Consider the following 16,451-nt stretch of genomic DNA (forward strand, 5'->3'; position numbering starts at 1 on the left):
TGCATGACCCCCTGAACTCCATCCAGGTGCATGCATACATGCCAACCTAAGTACTCAATTCGCATAGCCTCCGGGAAGCATGCTCGACTACAGGTGATCCATTAACCTACCTAGGTACATATATAACTTTCAATGTTTACTAACTCCACCTATGTACAAGCCAATATGAGTACCGCTCCAGACCAACAAACTTCAACAATGCCAGAGCTCCCCTTACCAGCGGGCATCACCTCCGCCTACGTCGATTGCAACTCATCCTGCGGCCTCATCTGGCACATCCTCACGTCCGGCTCGCCGGGGCAGCCCCTTGTGCTCTTCTGCCACGGGTTCCCAGAGCTCGCATTCTCGTGGCGCAAGATCCTCCCCCGCATAGCGGAAGCAGGGCCCGGCTACCTCTGCGTGGCGATGGACCAGCGCGGGTACGGGCGCACGCGTGGGTGTCCGGCGCACGAGGCGTCCGCGGACGTCGACAACTACGTCTTCACGAACCTCGTGCGCGACCTCGTGTGCCTCGTCCGCGCGCTCGGCTACACCGCCGCGCACAGCATCGTGGGCCACGACTTTGGGGCTGTCAGCTCCGCCATGGCCGCGCTCATGCGCCCGGACGTTTTCAGGTCGACCATCCAGATGAGTCATCCGCACCATCGGCCCCCGGAACCTAGACAGCACGATGACAAGAGTGAACAGGTGGATATACAAGCCGAGCTCGCGGAGCTAAGCCCGCCGAGGAAGCATTACAAGTGGTACAACTCGACCCCCGGCGCGGCGAGCGAGTGGGAGAACCCGGCGCAGGGGCTCGAGGCGTTCCTGAGGGGGTACTTCCACCTGAAGTCCGCGGACTGGGCCGGCAATGCGCCGCGCCCGCTGAGCGGGTGGAGTGCGCAGGCGCTGCAGGAGATGCCGGAGTACTACATCATGCGGGCGGGGCTGTCGATGCCGGAGACGGTGGCGGCGAATATGGCTGGTGAAGAAGAAGAGGCGGAGGGGGGGGAGCGCTGGCTCAGCCGGCAAGACCTCCAGGTGTACTGCGACGAGTGGCGGCGCACCGGGTTCCAGGGCGCGCTGAACTGGTACCGCGCGCAGACGGCGTCGACGCCGCGGGCCCGCCGCGACTTATTTCTGTTCGCGGGCCGCGCTATCCAGGTTCCGTGCTTGTTTCTCGGTGGCGTTAAGGACTGGGGTGTTTATCAGCAGCCCGGCGCGCTGGAGGGGTATGAGGATCCGAGGACGGTGGAGAGGGGGTGTTTTAGGGGCGTGAGGCTGGTGGAGGGCGCGGGGCATTGGGTGCAGCAGGAACAGCCGGAGGTGGTGGTAGAGGAGATTTTGAGGTTCTTTGAGACGTTGTGAGGCTGATAGGTACCTAGGACTGTTGTAGATTTGGGGTGGTTGTGTGGTATTCATGGATGTGTTAATAGTTGCAAACGATAGGTGCCTACAGTGCTTATGGCATCTTTCTATACCTACCTACATGTAGTACCTAATTACTTGGTATGTTACCTAGTATGTACTATGCATGTGTAGGTCAGAGTGGGATGGGATGGTTCGAATACATAGGTACATTGAAAGTGCAGGAAGGGACAGCATTGAATAAAGAAAGTCAAAAAATATAAAAAAGGGCACCACACCCCGGACTCGAACCGGGAATCTTCGGCTTATTGATCATAGCTGCAATAGGAGGCCGACGAGTTGACCATTTCTCTAGTGCGGCGAGGCTCAAACCACTGGGCCAACTTGGGTTTGAATATTTGGGTTGTGAGTAATGCTTGCCTTAGCCATATATTAACGATACTTACGTCGATTGTCCTTGATTGTTTGTTTGTCCTTGCTGTTGTTGCCTGCTAACGAAGGAAGGCGTGAATGGGGGAAGTAGCGTTGGTACATATCTTACTTAGTACTAGGTAGTAGGTATGTACCAAAAACGGTAGCTACGATCAGGGAAAAGAGAGAGAAAAAAGAAAAAAAAGAAAAAAAGGATATCATTCAGGGGGTACTTACTTATCTGCACCTACCCGCACACACTCTACTCCACATGGCTTGCTGGCTTTCCAATAGGAACCCCCTGCTTCACTTCAGCTGAGATTCGCAGTTGCCTGCCTTGTCCAATACATCCAACGGAAGCAGAGGCTTAGACGGTGGCTTACCTAAGGTGAGCTGATAATGTCACTCCGTACTGCCCTGGGTTCATATGTAATATCAATTCACGGGCGTATCGATGAAGGGATACTTTGATACTATACCTACCTAACTATTAGCACTGGAAAATGTGAGGTGTGAAGATAGCTCTTGTCCTAGGGAAGTGCCCTTAAGATGACCTGAGCCTCGAAGATACGAGGTGAAGATTGAGGCCCTATACACTGGCCTTGGTATAGATATATAAGTACGGTCAAAGGAGAGGATATCGTGCTGTCCCAAGGCCTCCAAGCATCAGGTAACTTTATGTAGCTCCATAGACTTTTTATGCTTCAACGAAACTGCTCCAGACGTGGAATTGAGGACGATATAAAGCAAGAGGGAATTCGTTAAGAGAACGTCCTATTATCTTTGTAACTAGCATCAACTCTCTATTCGAATTCAAGATTTATCAACCAAAGGCACTGATAATTCCACATATAGGTTACCTAATCACAGCAATGTTCACTGTAGCTTTTCATGTTATTAAATATTTGTACTGGAATCCAACTTTCACTCTTTCTACATGGTTCACATGTTGCATTTTGTCAGCATTGACATCAAAGTACCTAGACCAAATCTCACTCTGTTGTTCAACTTATGGAAACTGCCTACTCATTCCACTTGCACAAAACTACCAATATCTACAGATAAACTGAGTCGTCTTATTTTAAAGCTTGTCTCGCTTGCACGTCTGAATATTAGGGGTCATATATACAGGCCCCGACAAAGTAGAGCCCCCCTATGTCTCCAGTGCTCACCAACTTTATCATAAGCCTGTTATGAAGTTCATACCTACCTAAGCGACAACTCTCTTGTGTGCCATCTTCTTAACATGACTTTTCACAATACTAATATATTATCTTCGTGACACGTAGAAGCGACTTGAAGCTAGCAACTTGTTAGCAAACCCCTCGTCCCAGAGACTAGCCTTGCCTTGATGAAGCCTCAGGCCTGTAGACAACTAGATGGCCAATATGTAGAAGAACTCATTTATTTTGATGTAGGTCGAAATATCGTAACACCTCAAAGACGGGGGTAGCTTGCTCCATACCTACCTACTAAGGACCATACCAAGTCTTCCTTACATCTGTTCCAAATTTTTTCCACTACAACACTCTTCCCTCCCTTCTTCCCTTTTCCTTCCCTACCAAGTCAAGGAAGTGAGACCGGACATAAATCACAGCATTTCCCTGGGCCAACCCAAAAGCTTTCTAGCACAACCTCCCCATTTCTTCTTACCTTGACCTCTTAGGGCAGAGAAAGATAATCATAGGTAGAGCGAGGAACTGTGATTATCCACCTAGCATACCAAGCACTTACAACTTTCATCACTCCCCACAAAATACTTGACTTATTTTATCCTCTGTCCCATACAACACCTTTTTCCCTGGCGAGAAAAGCTTCCCAGCTCAGCAGCAAGATAGCTTGATATCCTTCGAATACCCAAGTACCACGCTGAATCCTTTATTTGGCCCCCAAGCTTTTTCTACAGCAGAAAACCTTCCCATTCTTCCCATCCGATTCCCATCTGACACTGGCAACGTTTTGATGATAATTATTATTGCGTATTTTCTTCGCCACTTAGCAATCGTGTCCCTAGCCTGGAATCTTGGGCGTGTGTTCAAACATGTCTGACCGTCACGAAGGTCCGGTGGACATCCTCGCCGAGGAGATGTCTGACATGTTTCATTACTATTTCGATTCGAGCCAGGACGAGGGCACCGATGATGATGTAGACATACATGCAGATATCTACATGGACGGCGACATCGATATCAACGCAGAATTTGAGTCGGCTGACGAGGAGATTAATGAGCATATTGGCGCAGACGTTGATCCAAGTGACGAGTATAGTATTGGCGATATTGCCGTGGTTCCCCATGGTTCCGAGGACGAAGCGGTACTCCGCCCCGACTCATCAGACCGCGTAAGTAGACCCTATACAATGTATACTGTACACACTCTCAATCGGAGGACCATGGACTAATACCCGGCAACAAATATAGCCCTGGGTCGTCTTTCCGGAGGATCAAAACCTATCGATTTTCATGAACCGTTATGGAGGACTCGTTGTCCGCCTTCTCGGCGGCAACGACCACGGCGGCACCTCCTATGCTCGCGCCATGGAGTCATTGACGCCCATCCGGTACCGCCCTCTCGGGTCGCAGCGCCGCAACTGCTACCGCCTGAAGATAACTGAGCAGAACATGAACATCATCCGCATGGCCATCATGTTCCTGATAACCAAGAAGGACACCCTCTACGCCATCTACCGAGGCGAGCACGCCGACCTGTTCTGCGATTTTTTCTACCGCCACCCCGAGGAGTACGAGTCGGACGAGCACTGGACCGAGATGATCGCCGCGGCCCACGCCTGGATCGGCAACGGCAAGCTGCTCGTCGAGCGCTGGACCAGCAAGAAGCAGCGCAAGGACGTCGCCGTCGATCTCCTGTTCGCGCGCCTCAACGACGCCGGCGCGAAGGAGTACTTCAACCTCGTCGAGGACGAAGTCGAGGAAGCGCCTGACCCGAAGGCCGTCTGCCTCTGGGAGTCCGAGGAGGCGATGTCGCTGCTCTTCGACTGGGAGTGCCCGCTCATGGAGAGCCTGGCCAACCTGGAAGGAGAGGACGAGAGTTTCTCGGACGCGGGATGGAGTTCGAGTGGGAAGAGTAATGGAAGCAGTGCTGATGACGGAGAGGAGGACGAGGAGGACGAGGACGAGGTGGATGGTGCTTCGGATCAAGAAGATATTGATGAGTGGACAAGTGATATTTCCGGGCATTGAGATCAGAGTTTGCTCAGGACGTCTCGCAAGTCGGTTAAGAACAACAACAGTTATTCGGCACCGGTATCACCTGGACCGTATTCATCAGCAGGATATGGAGACTGATACATGTATGAGTCTAAGCACCTGCTTACCATAAATGTTCCACAACTTCTCGTTAATGAAGCAACCGTACCACATTTATTGTATCTTTTTGGAGGTCGTCGCCAGTCCACTTCAACTAGCTCTGGGTTGGCCAGTCAGTCAGTTTGTTGATTAATTAGTTAGGTAGTCAGGCGAAGGGTCCCTCGATCTCTTTTCGATGAGGTACCTACCTACTCACATCAGTAGTGATCAAGAAATCAAGCCACGGCCATAACATAAAAAGCTCTTCTCGCTATGTTTCTTCCTAATTCCTACCGGCATTGCAAACTAAATTATCAATTCCTTCATTGTAGTTCATGTCACATAACCCTACATCGTAAAGGTACGTAGGTAGGTATGTACTTTCAACTGTATATATCTCTATCCACTGCTTCGTAATTACACGTTTGCCCATCCATCATAAGTATTCCATCCATCCGTCCACCCATCCCTATTCATTCAAAGCGCCCAATTAGCCCGTCTATGATACCCAATACCCAACTCATACCCTTTACCCCCTTAACAATCACCTCCACCTCTACTAGGTATCTACACCACACTCAACGGCAGCCGCCTCCTCGGCGGCCACTCCGGCGCCCCATCACCCGCCCTCTTCCCCAACGACCTCTTCGCCGCCGCCCCCGCCTCCAACTCCGCGCACGGCTGAAACGGCTCGCAATCCGGCTCGCAAACCGTGTCCGCCGGCGGCACCTCGCCCGTCGCCAAGTAGACCTTCACATAGTCGTCCCTGCACTTCCCCGGCACCTCCAGCGTCCCGTGCCCCGCATTCGCCTGCGTCAGCACCGCGGCGCCGGGGTGCTCCGCCGCCATCGCGACGGCGTTCGCGCGCGGCGTGACGGGGTCGTGCAGGCTCGACAGGAACAGGATCGGCGCCGCCGGCCTCCCGGCCTCGGCGGACGCGTTGGCGCCGGTGGGCGCCGGCGTCGTCCACGGGCCCGCGAACCGGTACGCCGGGCGCACGCGCCACGTGTCGCAGGTCAGGTGGATGTGCGCCCAGCTGGCGGCGAAGTGCGGCGACTGCGCCTCGAGCGTGCCGAGGTACCCCGCGAAGCCGGCGACGGTCGACGCGGCCTGGGGCTCGGCGTCGCCGCAGCCGATGCCGGCGAGCGCGTCGCTGGCCCACGTGTACTCGGTCGGCGCGGGGGTCGGGCAGTACCCCGCGGACGAGCGCGGGACCTGGGTGAGGGTCTGGTAGACGGCGGTGAGGTTCCCTTCCATGGCCTGCGCGAGACCCGAGGCGAGGGTGGGGAAGTAGAGGAGGGGCTGGTAGAGGGTCGAGAAGACGATGCCGAGGATGTCGTCGCGCGTGAATTGCTCGATGTTGTTGGAGTCGGGGGACACGTACTGCGCGGGGGTGGCGTCGAGGGAGGCGAGGAAGGCGTCGAAGCGCGCGCGGATGTCGGAGGCGCTGCTGTCGGTGGGCTGGTACAGGGCGCAGTTGGCTTTGCCGTCGAAGCAGGTCGTGAAGAGCGTGTTGTAGTCGCTCTCCGTGTCGATCAGGTTCTTTTCCCAGGCCTATGATTGTTACTCGTGTTAGCTTGCTCATAAATACTTACACAGGGGCTTGGCGTTAACCAGACGGGAAAGAAAATACTTACGGCACTGTAGTAATCATGGACATCCACGACAGCCTCGAGTATCATGCGGCCAACACGGCCAGGGAACATCGAAGCAAAGTAGTTTCCGAGGACCGTGCCGTACGAAAATCCCCAATACTGGATCCGGGGCAGGTCCTTCTCCTGGCGCGTCTGGAACTGCTGCGAGGCTCCTCTACGATAGCGCGGCACCGAGCTCTGAGCCTCCTTCTGTCGAAGCTCGTCGATCTTGTCGATGATCTCAACCATGTCCCGCGCCACGCTGGACGTGGTCATGTAGCGGTGGATGTCGGGGCCGCGCTCGCAGAGGCGCCCGTAGGCGTCGTAGAGCGCTCTTTGGCGCCGGATGATCTCGAGGCCGCCGGTGAGAGGGCCGAGGGAGCGCTGCTGGATGGAGGTCACAGCACGTGAGAACTCGTCGTTGTAGCAGTCGCTCTTGGGCTCAGTGAAACTATAGATTTGATTAGTTAAACGTAATCAATGTGAAGATTTAAAGATGGCAAAAGAGGATAAAAAAGGCTTACCCAACACCGCGAGGGTCAAAGGACAGGATCTCGTAGTGTTTTTCGCCGTCGGCGACACTTTGCATCCTGCTTCCTGCTAAGAGAACGAACTCGACTCCGGAACCTCCGGGGCCGCCCGGGTTGGTGATGATGGTGCCGCCAAAGGTAGGATCGGTGTCATTGACGACAGCAGGGAGCTTGAGAATAGCGAGGCTCACACGGTCGGTACCGTTGGTACCATTTGACGATTCGTCAAGCCAGTCGAGCGGCACAGATAGCTTGGCACACTTGAAAGCACCGTAGCAGTCCGTGTACGCAAGTGAAGTCGACGGGCTGATGGAGTCCCAATCGAAGCTCGGGGGAGTTTGAGCCGTAGCAAGACGGCCGAGGAGTGTGGCCAGGAACAGATTGGTCTGCATCGTGGGCTTCATCTCGATAGCTCGAGACAAACAACAGCTAAAGAAAAGGGGGGTGTGCTATTAAGGTGAGACAAGCGAGTGTCTGAACTTGTGATGACAAGACACAATAATATCTGAAACGCATCGTGGACTTGAGCTTCTATTTGAATAAGGGGCTCGATTCCGGATATCTGAGTATATTACCTAGTACCTAAACCCAGACAACCCGGTAGGTAGTCTCGCGGAGTTGGATCCATGCTGCGCCGCACAGGACAGGAAAGTAGTCCAACCTACACGTGCAGAATACTTGGGTGCCTAAGGCAGTCTCCTGTTGGTAGGCTGTGCTATCTTTCCATAGATTCCATAAATGAGAAGGGATAGTCTTTCAGCTCTTCGCCGAGCTAAACGATAATTGGATCAAACTTGCTCTCTATAAGGAGACAGGTTACGAAGTACCTACTCCAGTTTGTGCGTATTTATGGGTTCCGCATCATCTCATCACGTCGGGCATAGGGGTTAAAATTGTATGCCTACGTAGGTACACGATACATAGCAGTCTATCAATAAATAACTCCAATTGGTTGAACCTTTGTTCGTCTGAGTAATCAGATGAACACAGCCAATCAGATGCGTTGCTGTCAATGTTGAATTCCCCGATTGAGTAAGAGATTTCCCCACTCGGGTGGGTCACCTAAGACAGCCGTTGGGGATAGGGTTTGCGGGGGATCCCTTTCGAATTTCGGAAGCTGGTAGGGCTGCTTAACGGACTACAACTTAGGTACATTAGATATCGAGACTACCGCACTACAATTCTATTTATTGTACACTTACCTTAGGTACCTGCATGTAGTAGCTACTAGGTAGGGTCTCAGCCATTAAAATTATGTCGAGTGACCTGTCACATACTGCGGTGGTTTACACGACTGAAGGGATTAGGCAGCATCGATACATACCTACCTATGCAATAATATCATTTATATCAAAGCGGGCCATCCCGGCCGTTCACCGTCACATTGGAGTATCTTGCTCAGTAACTTATCTACATATTATCTTACATAGAGTTACAATCTTTCGTGTCTGAAATGTCACTGTCTACTACTAGTAGTACCTACCTACATATTGATGTGCCTACATAGGTAGGTACCTACTTGACCAATAGACGAACAGCTAATTATGCTCGAACTCGAATAGCTTCTGCCTAGCACAGCTACCCTACCAGCTACCTAACCTACCAGACCAGGTGCGGCTGAAGGACTAAAACCTAAATCAACGTCCAATGAGAAGTAAATGTGTAGTTGTTCGTTGACTAGCAGGAACACTACGAGGGGCTGTGCTTTAAGTCCTAATTTCAACAATTGGCATTCATTTTTCGCTTAATTACCAAATACTTAAGTAGCCATTGGACCACTTATGTACCTCAACCTAGGAAAGCTATTATTAACATCAACATTTTGAGCTTCTTAAAGACGCGCCATGCTGGAGTTGTCCTTGGGTGGATGTTTCGATTTACACTAGGGTTAGGAATATATGTACCCCGGGCCAGCAAGGGCAAAGAGATCTTCAGTCCCGTTGTCTTGTACGGAGTAAACGAAGCTTAATCGCAAGATCATCGAATAAACTGTTGCCTAAACCTCGATGATCTTATTCATTCGTATATCCTGCATTCTTGCATAGTTGTAGAGGTTTGTTTAATAATCTTTCGATATTGTCTTCATTTCTTCGAAACCAACTCTTCGGTATTACCTAGATACCTATCTATGTCCAGCTTCATCCTGCCAAAATCTACCTATATGAACAGATATTTATATCGTACATGTCTCTCATATTTACAATTCCTTCTTCTCCGACTTCGCCTTCTTCTTTAGTGAACCGGGCGGTGACTTCAGTCCGGCGAAAACTAGCAAAGTGACGACCAAGATTCCCAATGCCCCCACATTGTAAGCAACTTCTCTGCCCGCCCACCAGTACACGCTAGTGAACAAGATCGGTCCCAAGCCTCGTCCAAGCTGACCCCAGCTCCTGAGAATGCCTAGCTTGCCGCCTCGCTCGCCCTCGTTCGCCTCGAAACTGCTTAGGGTGTTGAGACCGCTGACGACTGTGGCTGATGTGGTTGCTAGGCACGTGGCAGCAAGGTATAGCGAGCCGACGGTGCTGATGCGCCCTAGCATGACGAAGGCAACTAGGCATGCCGTCACACCCATTCGCACGGTAAGTAGAGGAGGTAAGCGGCGCGTGACTCCGCCCTGTAGTATCGACGCTACCAGGCCTACATAACCAAGTAGCCGCCCGTTCTGCGCTGAGTTGTACTGGAAAAGATCGTAGGTCATGAATGGTAGTGAGAATTCCATGCCCGAGAAGAAGAGTAAAAAGCTGAAGTGCACCAAGTTCAACAGGAAGTGCGAGTTCGTGCGCGTCACGGCAGCTGGCTTGGCAACTGTCTTGGCCGTGCTTTGCTTCCCTGTTCTGTTTGGTAGCGTCTCAGGTAACGCAAAGTACAGGTAAGCTGTCTCGACCACGATCAGAGACAGAGATACACCGGCAGCTGTCGCAAAGGGGTTCGCAGCGACGGTGGCAATGGTGCTCAGGTATGCGCCGAGGGCTGGGCCGAAGGTGAAAGCAATAGAAAAGCATGCGCCTATCAAAGCCATGGTCGAACCGCGACTGTTCTCATCTGAGATATCGGTAGCAATGGCTGTCGCTAGTTGGACGTTACCCTCCGATAGTCCACCAACTATGCGCGAGGCAAGGAAGGTTCTGAAATCCACTGCCATGACCCAAAGGAGGACAGAGACGATATTTCCAGCCATACTGGCCAGTAGTGCTGCCCTTCTGCCATATCTGTCGGAGAGGTGACCAATGACGGGAGAGGCGATGGCTTGAAGTAGAGAGAACAAGCTACCTAGGGCGCCACCCAGTAGAACAATATCATATCTCGAGTCGATAGGTTTCGCGAATGCTGACTTGTAGGTGTGAAGGCCGTCGATGATGCGCGCAAGTAGGGTCGATTGCGACTCGGGGCCGGCTTCGCTGTTTCGGTAGAACTCAAGAAGTTTGGGGAAGAGAGGGAGAATGAAGGTAAAGGAGACCTGTGAAGTTCAAGCTTAATATTAGTTTGCAAGCTCTACCCGGCGCGCCCCTTCCGTCCCCTCCGTCCCCTCCGGCCCAGATATGCAACGTACCAAATCTAAAAGCAAAGAGATGAATATCACTTTAAGCACCCTTTTTCGGGTGCTAGGGTCGACGGTAGACATTTTTATTCTATTTCGTACCTAGATAGTTAAGTCGTTACAACGGACCAGCCAGTCGATGAGGAAAACGAAAGGAAGTTGGGAGAAGTATGACGAGTGTCATTAACGCGAGAACAAGGAAAATAAGTACAAGCCAGCGAGTTCGACGGCGCTCGTAAAAAGGTGCGAATCTCGTACTAGAAGAAATACTCCAAGTACGAAGTACAACGGCAATAAAGTGACGGGAGGAAGCGAAACATGGATAAGCTTTCGATGCAGGGGCTGCGGACTAAAGTTACGTATCCTCATCTCATCTGATCTAACCCAATTCAGACTAGAATAGACTAGAATAAGTACTGTTAAGCACAGGAACATCCGAACAAGGGGTTTAAGGGTTTTAAAAGAGTCCGACAACCGACGTGCCCCACATGCATAACATATGAATAGTTAGCACTTATGTATAAACATTATCCCGTAGTACTATCGCCGTACTAAACATCAAATCGATCAACATTGAATTTGTTTTATGTTTCTGCTGATCTGCTGAGGGGTTCGTGATGAACCTTCCTACTTACATCTCCAGAGTTCATAGTACTTCATACTACTACTAGTAGTACTAGCGCAGTATAACATACCTACTTTGTTGTAGGTGCTGAAAATGAACAGATCAAGAAAGAACTATTATGATAAACATAAGAGACAGATAATTTATTCACTTGGATTGCACACTTGCACAAACACACAACATTGAAAACAACACAACAGCCCGAGCACAAAGACTACAAAACTCACAAGATTTGTTGATTGCGGTACGCCCACACATTCACTCAACCATGGTCTACTTAACTTGATGGACCATAGGTTCGATAGAAGCTACCGGGTACGCTGAGGTAGGAAGCTTGGATGAAGAGCAGATGCGAATATCGCCATGTCAGATAGCCAGGCATATATGGCCTGCCTTCACGTCAGTTTTGGTATTGATTTGCCGTCAGAGCTACAGGTAGCTTGGGAGTCAGTTTGGATGTTATTGATATGTGATGTGTATGTTTGGGGAAGAGATACGAAAAAGAGAGGCTTCTTGGGACTTGAAGATGGATATCTGGTGTCTCAGATATAGGATTATATATACCTACCTCTTCCGACAGATCAAACCCCACCACAAAAGATCAGACGGCGTCAGAATCCTGCGATAGAATGACACCGGAAATTTCTCTCCGAAGAATTATGGACCAGAGCGCAGTTCGTTGGATTATCTTCTCAGCCCTGCATCAGTCAACACGGCAAACGGGAAGTCCTTGTCGGCCGTTGGCGGTCCCCGTCCATATGGCCATTTCCCTAAAGCTTGAATGACGATCCTGCTCACTTTAGAACCTGCTAGAAACACGACCCGATAAACATGGAGAAAAGCACTCTTGCAGTCTTGTCACTGCACTTGTCACTGCAGGTGTTTAAGTGAGGGACGTGGATTACCTGGACTGGGTGGGACGATCGTCAGCATCTCAAAAGCGGATATACCTACGATCTAACCATGCAATTATATAGTCCTACATACGGGGTAGCTTACATAACTCGAACAAGTTTTAATCGTCGTCCAAAGGTCGTCGCCCAAAGCGGATCAAGACTTGTCTACGGCAAAGATGCTGAGAGGCTACAAGGATCGATTATGGGCTATCAATGGACTCTAGATAAAGCAACTTGCTGGCTTTCAAAAGTCAAAAGAGGCCCAGATTGGCGGCAACTTGCACCAGACGTTCCAGAGCCCGAACATAATCAGCTGAGCAACTTGATCTTGAAGAATATAATCGCATCAAGAACAGCCATGTGGCAGAGTGAGCATGCAGAAATGATCCTTTCCAAAGCTCGTCGAGACTACACGTCCAAAATCAGACAACAATACTGACAAGTATACTATGGGAATGTCGAGAATAGGCTACTACGATTTATCGGATAGCCGCACTTGCACCACTGATCTTGCCATCCACGATCCACGATAGGGCTAGCTGATAAACAAACACCAATAGAGCCGCAAGTGAGGGCTGACCCCGGATCTCCGTCGGGAGCCACTTACACTCGTGCATATATCTCAGCCTCATTCATAGGCCGCATGCGAATACGCGGAGCCTTCGGGTAGCCCTACTACGTAGTAAAACACATACTGTGAACTCATGAGTTTGTTCTCAAGGCGTCTATTATGGTAATGATGAAAGGACTTAGCACTTTTTTACTTTACTTATCAAAATCAGGTAGGAAGGTATGCAGGTATGCAGGTATGTATGTACAAGACTTGTTGGGTTTGTTGATGTTTGTTTCAAAGAACAAGTGGGAATTCAGGACTCAGGAGATACTAATTTGTCTCGCTGTTGTAAACACAAATACCAGCGCCCGACTTTTTGCAACAAGCCAACAACCTACATACCTACCTATCTAGGTAGGTTTCTAGAACCAACAAGTGCTCGTAAGCCACACAAAGCTCTCATTCTTTACTGTATTGAACTACCGCTAGCGCACTCCAATTGTACGGGACTTGAACGGCATTGCATTGCAGGGTGTAGACCGCACTATCGTTACTATAAATGGCAACTTGCGGCCCCAGCGGTACTACCAAGCCAAGCCGCAGCACCTAGCAACACCTAGCAGCACCTAATACGAAAGGGATCGGCGGTATCGCACCCCACATATCCTCTCAAGGGCACGAACACGAGAACCAGAGGCCCGCTGAAGTTGCACAGTATTGTAGATATTGTCCGATACATTCTACAAAGTATCGACCGCTCTCATGTCATACCGCGCATGCCTCCACCGTCCTTCTGATGTGGTGCAGCGCAGCGAGACTAGCAGTTGAATCGAACTAAGTTAGTGTAGATTCTAGCTAGAGTACAGCCCATGGTACTAGGTAAGTTATCAGCATCATCTGGTCAGTCTGGTCGTCGAGGGACATGGATGGGCTATGCTACTAGGTGCAATATGTGGTTAGCTTCGGTAAAAAAAAACACTCGAGTAACCTGTCAGTTCTTTGAGTCGACCGAAGTTCCGCCAAGCTGCAGAATGTCACCACGTATGATGGCTGGCTTCACGACCACACGTAACGTATCGTCGAATGGTTTGAATGGTATACGAGGTATGGAGAAAAACAGCTACCTACGTCAGGTGTTGGTTGGTAGTATGTAAGTAAATATTACCTGAATGAATAGATGAGAGTGAGCATATAAAGACGACATCCTCTCGTCTTTTCAATAGTCTTCTCATTATCATCAGCATCAGCTTCAACATCAACATCAACAACAACATCTCAAAGTTTCAATACTCTCACCCACGTCTCCATCTCTATCAACTCCAGAATATATCTTATTCTCCCTTCCAAACCAACCCCCCCAACAACCATCAATATGCAGTTCACCAAGCTTGTCCAGCTCCTTTCCCTCGCCGTCGCCTCGTCGGCTGTCTCTGGTACGCATCTTCTACCTATCTAGCTACCTAGATATGGTAAATCTCAGTGAAATCGCATTTGCTAACTTTATACATAGTCTCCTACGATACCGGCTACGATGACCGATCTCGCTCTCTTACCGTCATCTCCTGCTCCGACGGCCCTACCGGCCTGATCACCCGCTACGGATGGCAAACACAGGGCGACATTCCCACCACCTACATCGGCGGCACTGATGCTATCGGCGGCTGGGGTTCATCAGCTGTAAGTTTCTCTCATTGTTTCTTTCTCCTTCCTTCCTTCCTTTCCCCCTTCCCCTCAAATCCACAAAACCTACATATGGATATAGTTATTGTGGAGGCATCTCCATCTCCACACATAGCCCAGACCGTATCGCGATCTATCTAAAACCCACCCCACACCCGCCCCCCAGCTTTTTTTTAAGCATAACCATCCATCTCGGAGTTTTTTTTTCCTCCTTTCCGAACCAAACAAAAGGCTAATAAACAACAACAAACAGTGCGGCACCTGCTACGAGCTCGCGTACCAGGGCAAGACCATCAACGTCCTGGCCATCGACCACGCCGGCTCCGGCTTCAACATCGCCCTCGACGCCATGAACGCCCTCACCAACGGCCAGGCCGTCAGCCTCGGCCGCATCGACGCCACCTCGCGCCTCGTCGACGTCAGCGCCTGTGGTGTTACCGCATAAGCGAACCTTTTCCGTCTTCTTTTTTTATTTAATTTAATTGCTTACGCATCCATCCTCTCTTCCAACATCTTTACGCCTTACGTACGGTATGATACGATACGATACGATACGATACGAGATGAGAGATCCATGGGTCCGGGGGTTGAATTGAACATTTGGGGTGGAGGTGGTGTTCGGGTCCCGGCGTCTTTTTTTTTATTATCATTACCGATCATAACGGAAAAAAGTCCTATCCATTCTATAGTACTTAATGTTCATTCCTTAATATCTAACACATTGCAAGCCATGCATCAGGGACGGCGCTGGGTTTATTTATTTATTTTACCAATCCAAAAAAAGGACAGCATTCATTAGGAGTATAGTTATCACACATACAGACTTACAATAGCATAGCATAGCCATATTTGCAGCAAGCACTCACTACCTACTTATCCGCCTGGGTACCTACATAGGTAGTACTTTAGCTTAACAAGAAATCAAAAAATATGACTTCTCGCAAGGAAAGAAAACACCGCAAGTTCCCTAAATGCAAGTGAAAGTGAATACCTAAAAAAGTTGAAGAGAGACAAAGCAACTTGTCATATATATAACTATACTCTACTACCTAGCATATATTAAAGACAATTGATGAGAGATCGGTTCCTCTTCACCTTTTGGCGCAGGTATGTAGCGGTAAAATCTGTCACGGTCATGAAAGAAAGCATCAAATTGCAGGAGTCATGATCATCAAAATATCCTTGGGCAACCTAGGTTAGGTAGGTAGGTAGGCAAGATCTGAGAGAGTAACGGAAATATTGATTATTATAGCTCTAGGCATCATCTACCTAACTAACCTCCCTCCACCACCACCACCATCACGTCTTTCTCCCCTTTCCCACTCCTGAAGGAAAAGGAGAGAGGAAAAGCCAAAAAGGTAAGCTGGCTGACTTTACTACTACTACGTAATTTTTGTTCGTAGCCAGCGATTAATCAGATCGCCCTTTTCTTCTTTGTTGTCTCGGTTCATAAACACCAAAAAAACGGGACATCAAGCGTTGCGTTTGCGTTTGCCTTTTTTATTTTTGTTGGCTCTTATACTACCTACACACACATTCTCTCTCTCTCTCTCTGTCACTTTCACTTTCCTTATCCCCCCCTTATTTTTCCCATCCCGAGCCTGCCTCTCCTTTTCGTAAAGTTAAAAAAAACAAAAAACAAAAAACAAGCGGAAGACGACGACTGCGGGGGGAATAAATATAAAAACGAAAAAAGCCAACCAAAACTAGCAAGCAGGCAAACAAGCAAGCGAAAAACGAACGAGTGAATAGATTCCCTTCCAACTCTCGAACCTTCACTCTTCACACCAAATCCGGCTATGCAGAGAGAACAAAGGAAAAAAAAGGTAAGCAAATAATAGTAAGGAAAAATACGAAGAAGTGAAAGGGGGGTTTGTGATTTGGTCAATTAATCAATCTCTTCTTTTTCTTTTCATTCTCATTCTCTCTTCT

At 49.7% G+C, this 16,451-nt stretch overlaps 5 protein-coding genes and 1 non-coding gene across 6 annotated transcripts; 3 read left to right on the forward strand and 3 right to left on the reverse strand.

Moving 5' to 3' along the window:
- Window positions 1-1,593, forward strand: GGS25DRAFT_420148 (alpha/beta-hydrolase). Its single transcript, XM_049258553.1, has 2 exons — window positions 1-93; window positions 161-1,593. The coding sequence occupies exon 2, from the start codon at window positions 166-168 to the stop codon at window positions 1,345-1,347; it is 1,182 nt and encodes a 393-aa protein (XP_049113978.1). The 5' UTR covers window positions 1-93; window positions 161-165; the 3' UTR covers window positions 1,348-1,593.
- Window positions 1,594-1,617: 24 nt separating this feature from the next.
- On the reverse strand, window positions 1,618-1,708 carry GGS25DRAFT_t92. Its single transcript has one exon. It is a non-coding gene; the product is annotated as a tRNA-Arg (tRNA).
- Window positions 1,709-3,799: 2,091 nt separating this feature from the next.
- On the forward strand, window positions 3,800-4,958 carry GGS25DRAFT_524708 (uncharacterized protein; the record flags this gene model as incomplete). Its single annotated transcript, XM_049264656.1, has 2 exons — window positions 3,800-4,099; window positions 4,179-4,958. The coding sequence occupies 2 exons, from the start codon at window positions 3,800-3,802 to the stop codon at window positions 4,956-4,958; spliced, it is 1,080 nt and encodes a 359-aa protein (XP_049113979.1).
- Window positions 4,959-5,440: 482 nt separating this feature from the next.
- Window positions 5,441-8,104, reverse strand: GGS25DRAFT_534169 (TAP-like protein-domain-containing protein). Its single transcript, XM_049265737.1, has 3 exons — window positions 7,222-8,104; window positions 6,701-7,148; window positions 5,441-6,617 (listed from the first exon to the last, which is right to left on the reverse strand). The coding sequence occupies exons 1-3, from the start codon at window positions 7,629-7,631 to the stop codon at window positions 5,631-5,633; spliced, it is 1,845 nt and encodes a 614-aa protein (XP_049113980.1). The 5' UTR covers window positions 7,632-8,104; the 3' UTR covers window positions 5,441-5,630.
- Window positions 8,105-9,281: 1,177 nt separating this feature from the next.
- GGS25DRAFT_420211 (MFS general substrate transporter) lies at window positions 9,282-11,069 on the reverse strand. Its single transcript, XM_049258554.1, has 2 exons — window positions 10,778-11,069; window positions 9,282-10,684 (listed from the first exon to the last, which is right to left on the reverse strand). Exons 1-2 carry the CDS (start codon window positions 10,847-10,849, stop codon window positions 9,425-9,427), a joined length of 1,332 nt encoding a protein of 443 aa, XP_049113981.1. The 5' UTR covers window positions 10,850-11,069; the 3' UTR covers window positions 9,282-9,424.
- A 2,626-nt stretch (window positions 11,070-13,695) lies between these two features.
- Window positions 13,696-15,473, forward strand: GGS25DRAFT_504112 (Cerato-platanin). The gene is made up of 3 exons (XM_049262109.1): window positions 13,696-14,272; window positions 14,350-14,516; window positions 14,773-15,473. The coding sequence occupies exons 1-3, from the start codon at window positions 14,212-14,214 to the stop codon at window positions 14,962-14,964; spliced, it is 420 nt and encodes a 139-aa protein (XP_049113982.1). The 5' UTR covers window positions 13,696-14,211; the 3' UTR covers window positions 14,965-15,473.
- Window positions 15,474-16,451: the final 978 nt, after the last annotated feature.

Source organism: Hypoxylon fragiforme, assembly GCF_022984875.1.
Source record: "Hypoxylon fragiforme strain CBS 206.31 chromosome Unknown GGS25scaffold_8, whole genome shotgun sequence".
NCBI classification, from domain to species: Eukaryota; Fungi; Ascomycota; class Sordariomycetes; order Xylariales; family Hypoxylaceae; genus Hypoxylon; species Hypoxylon fragiforme.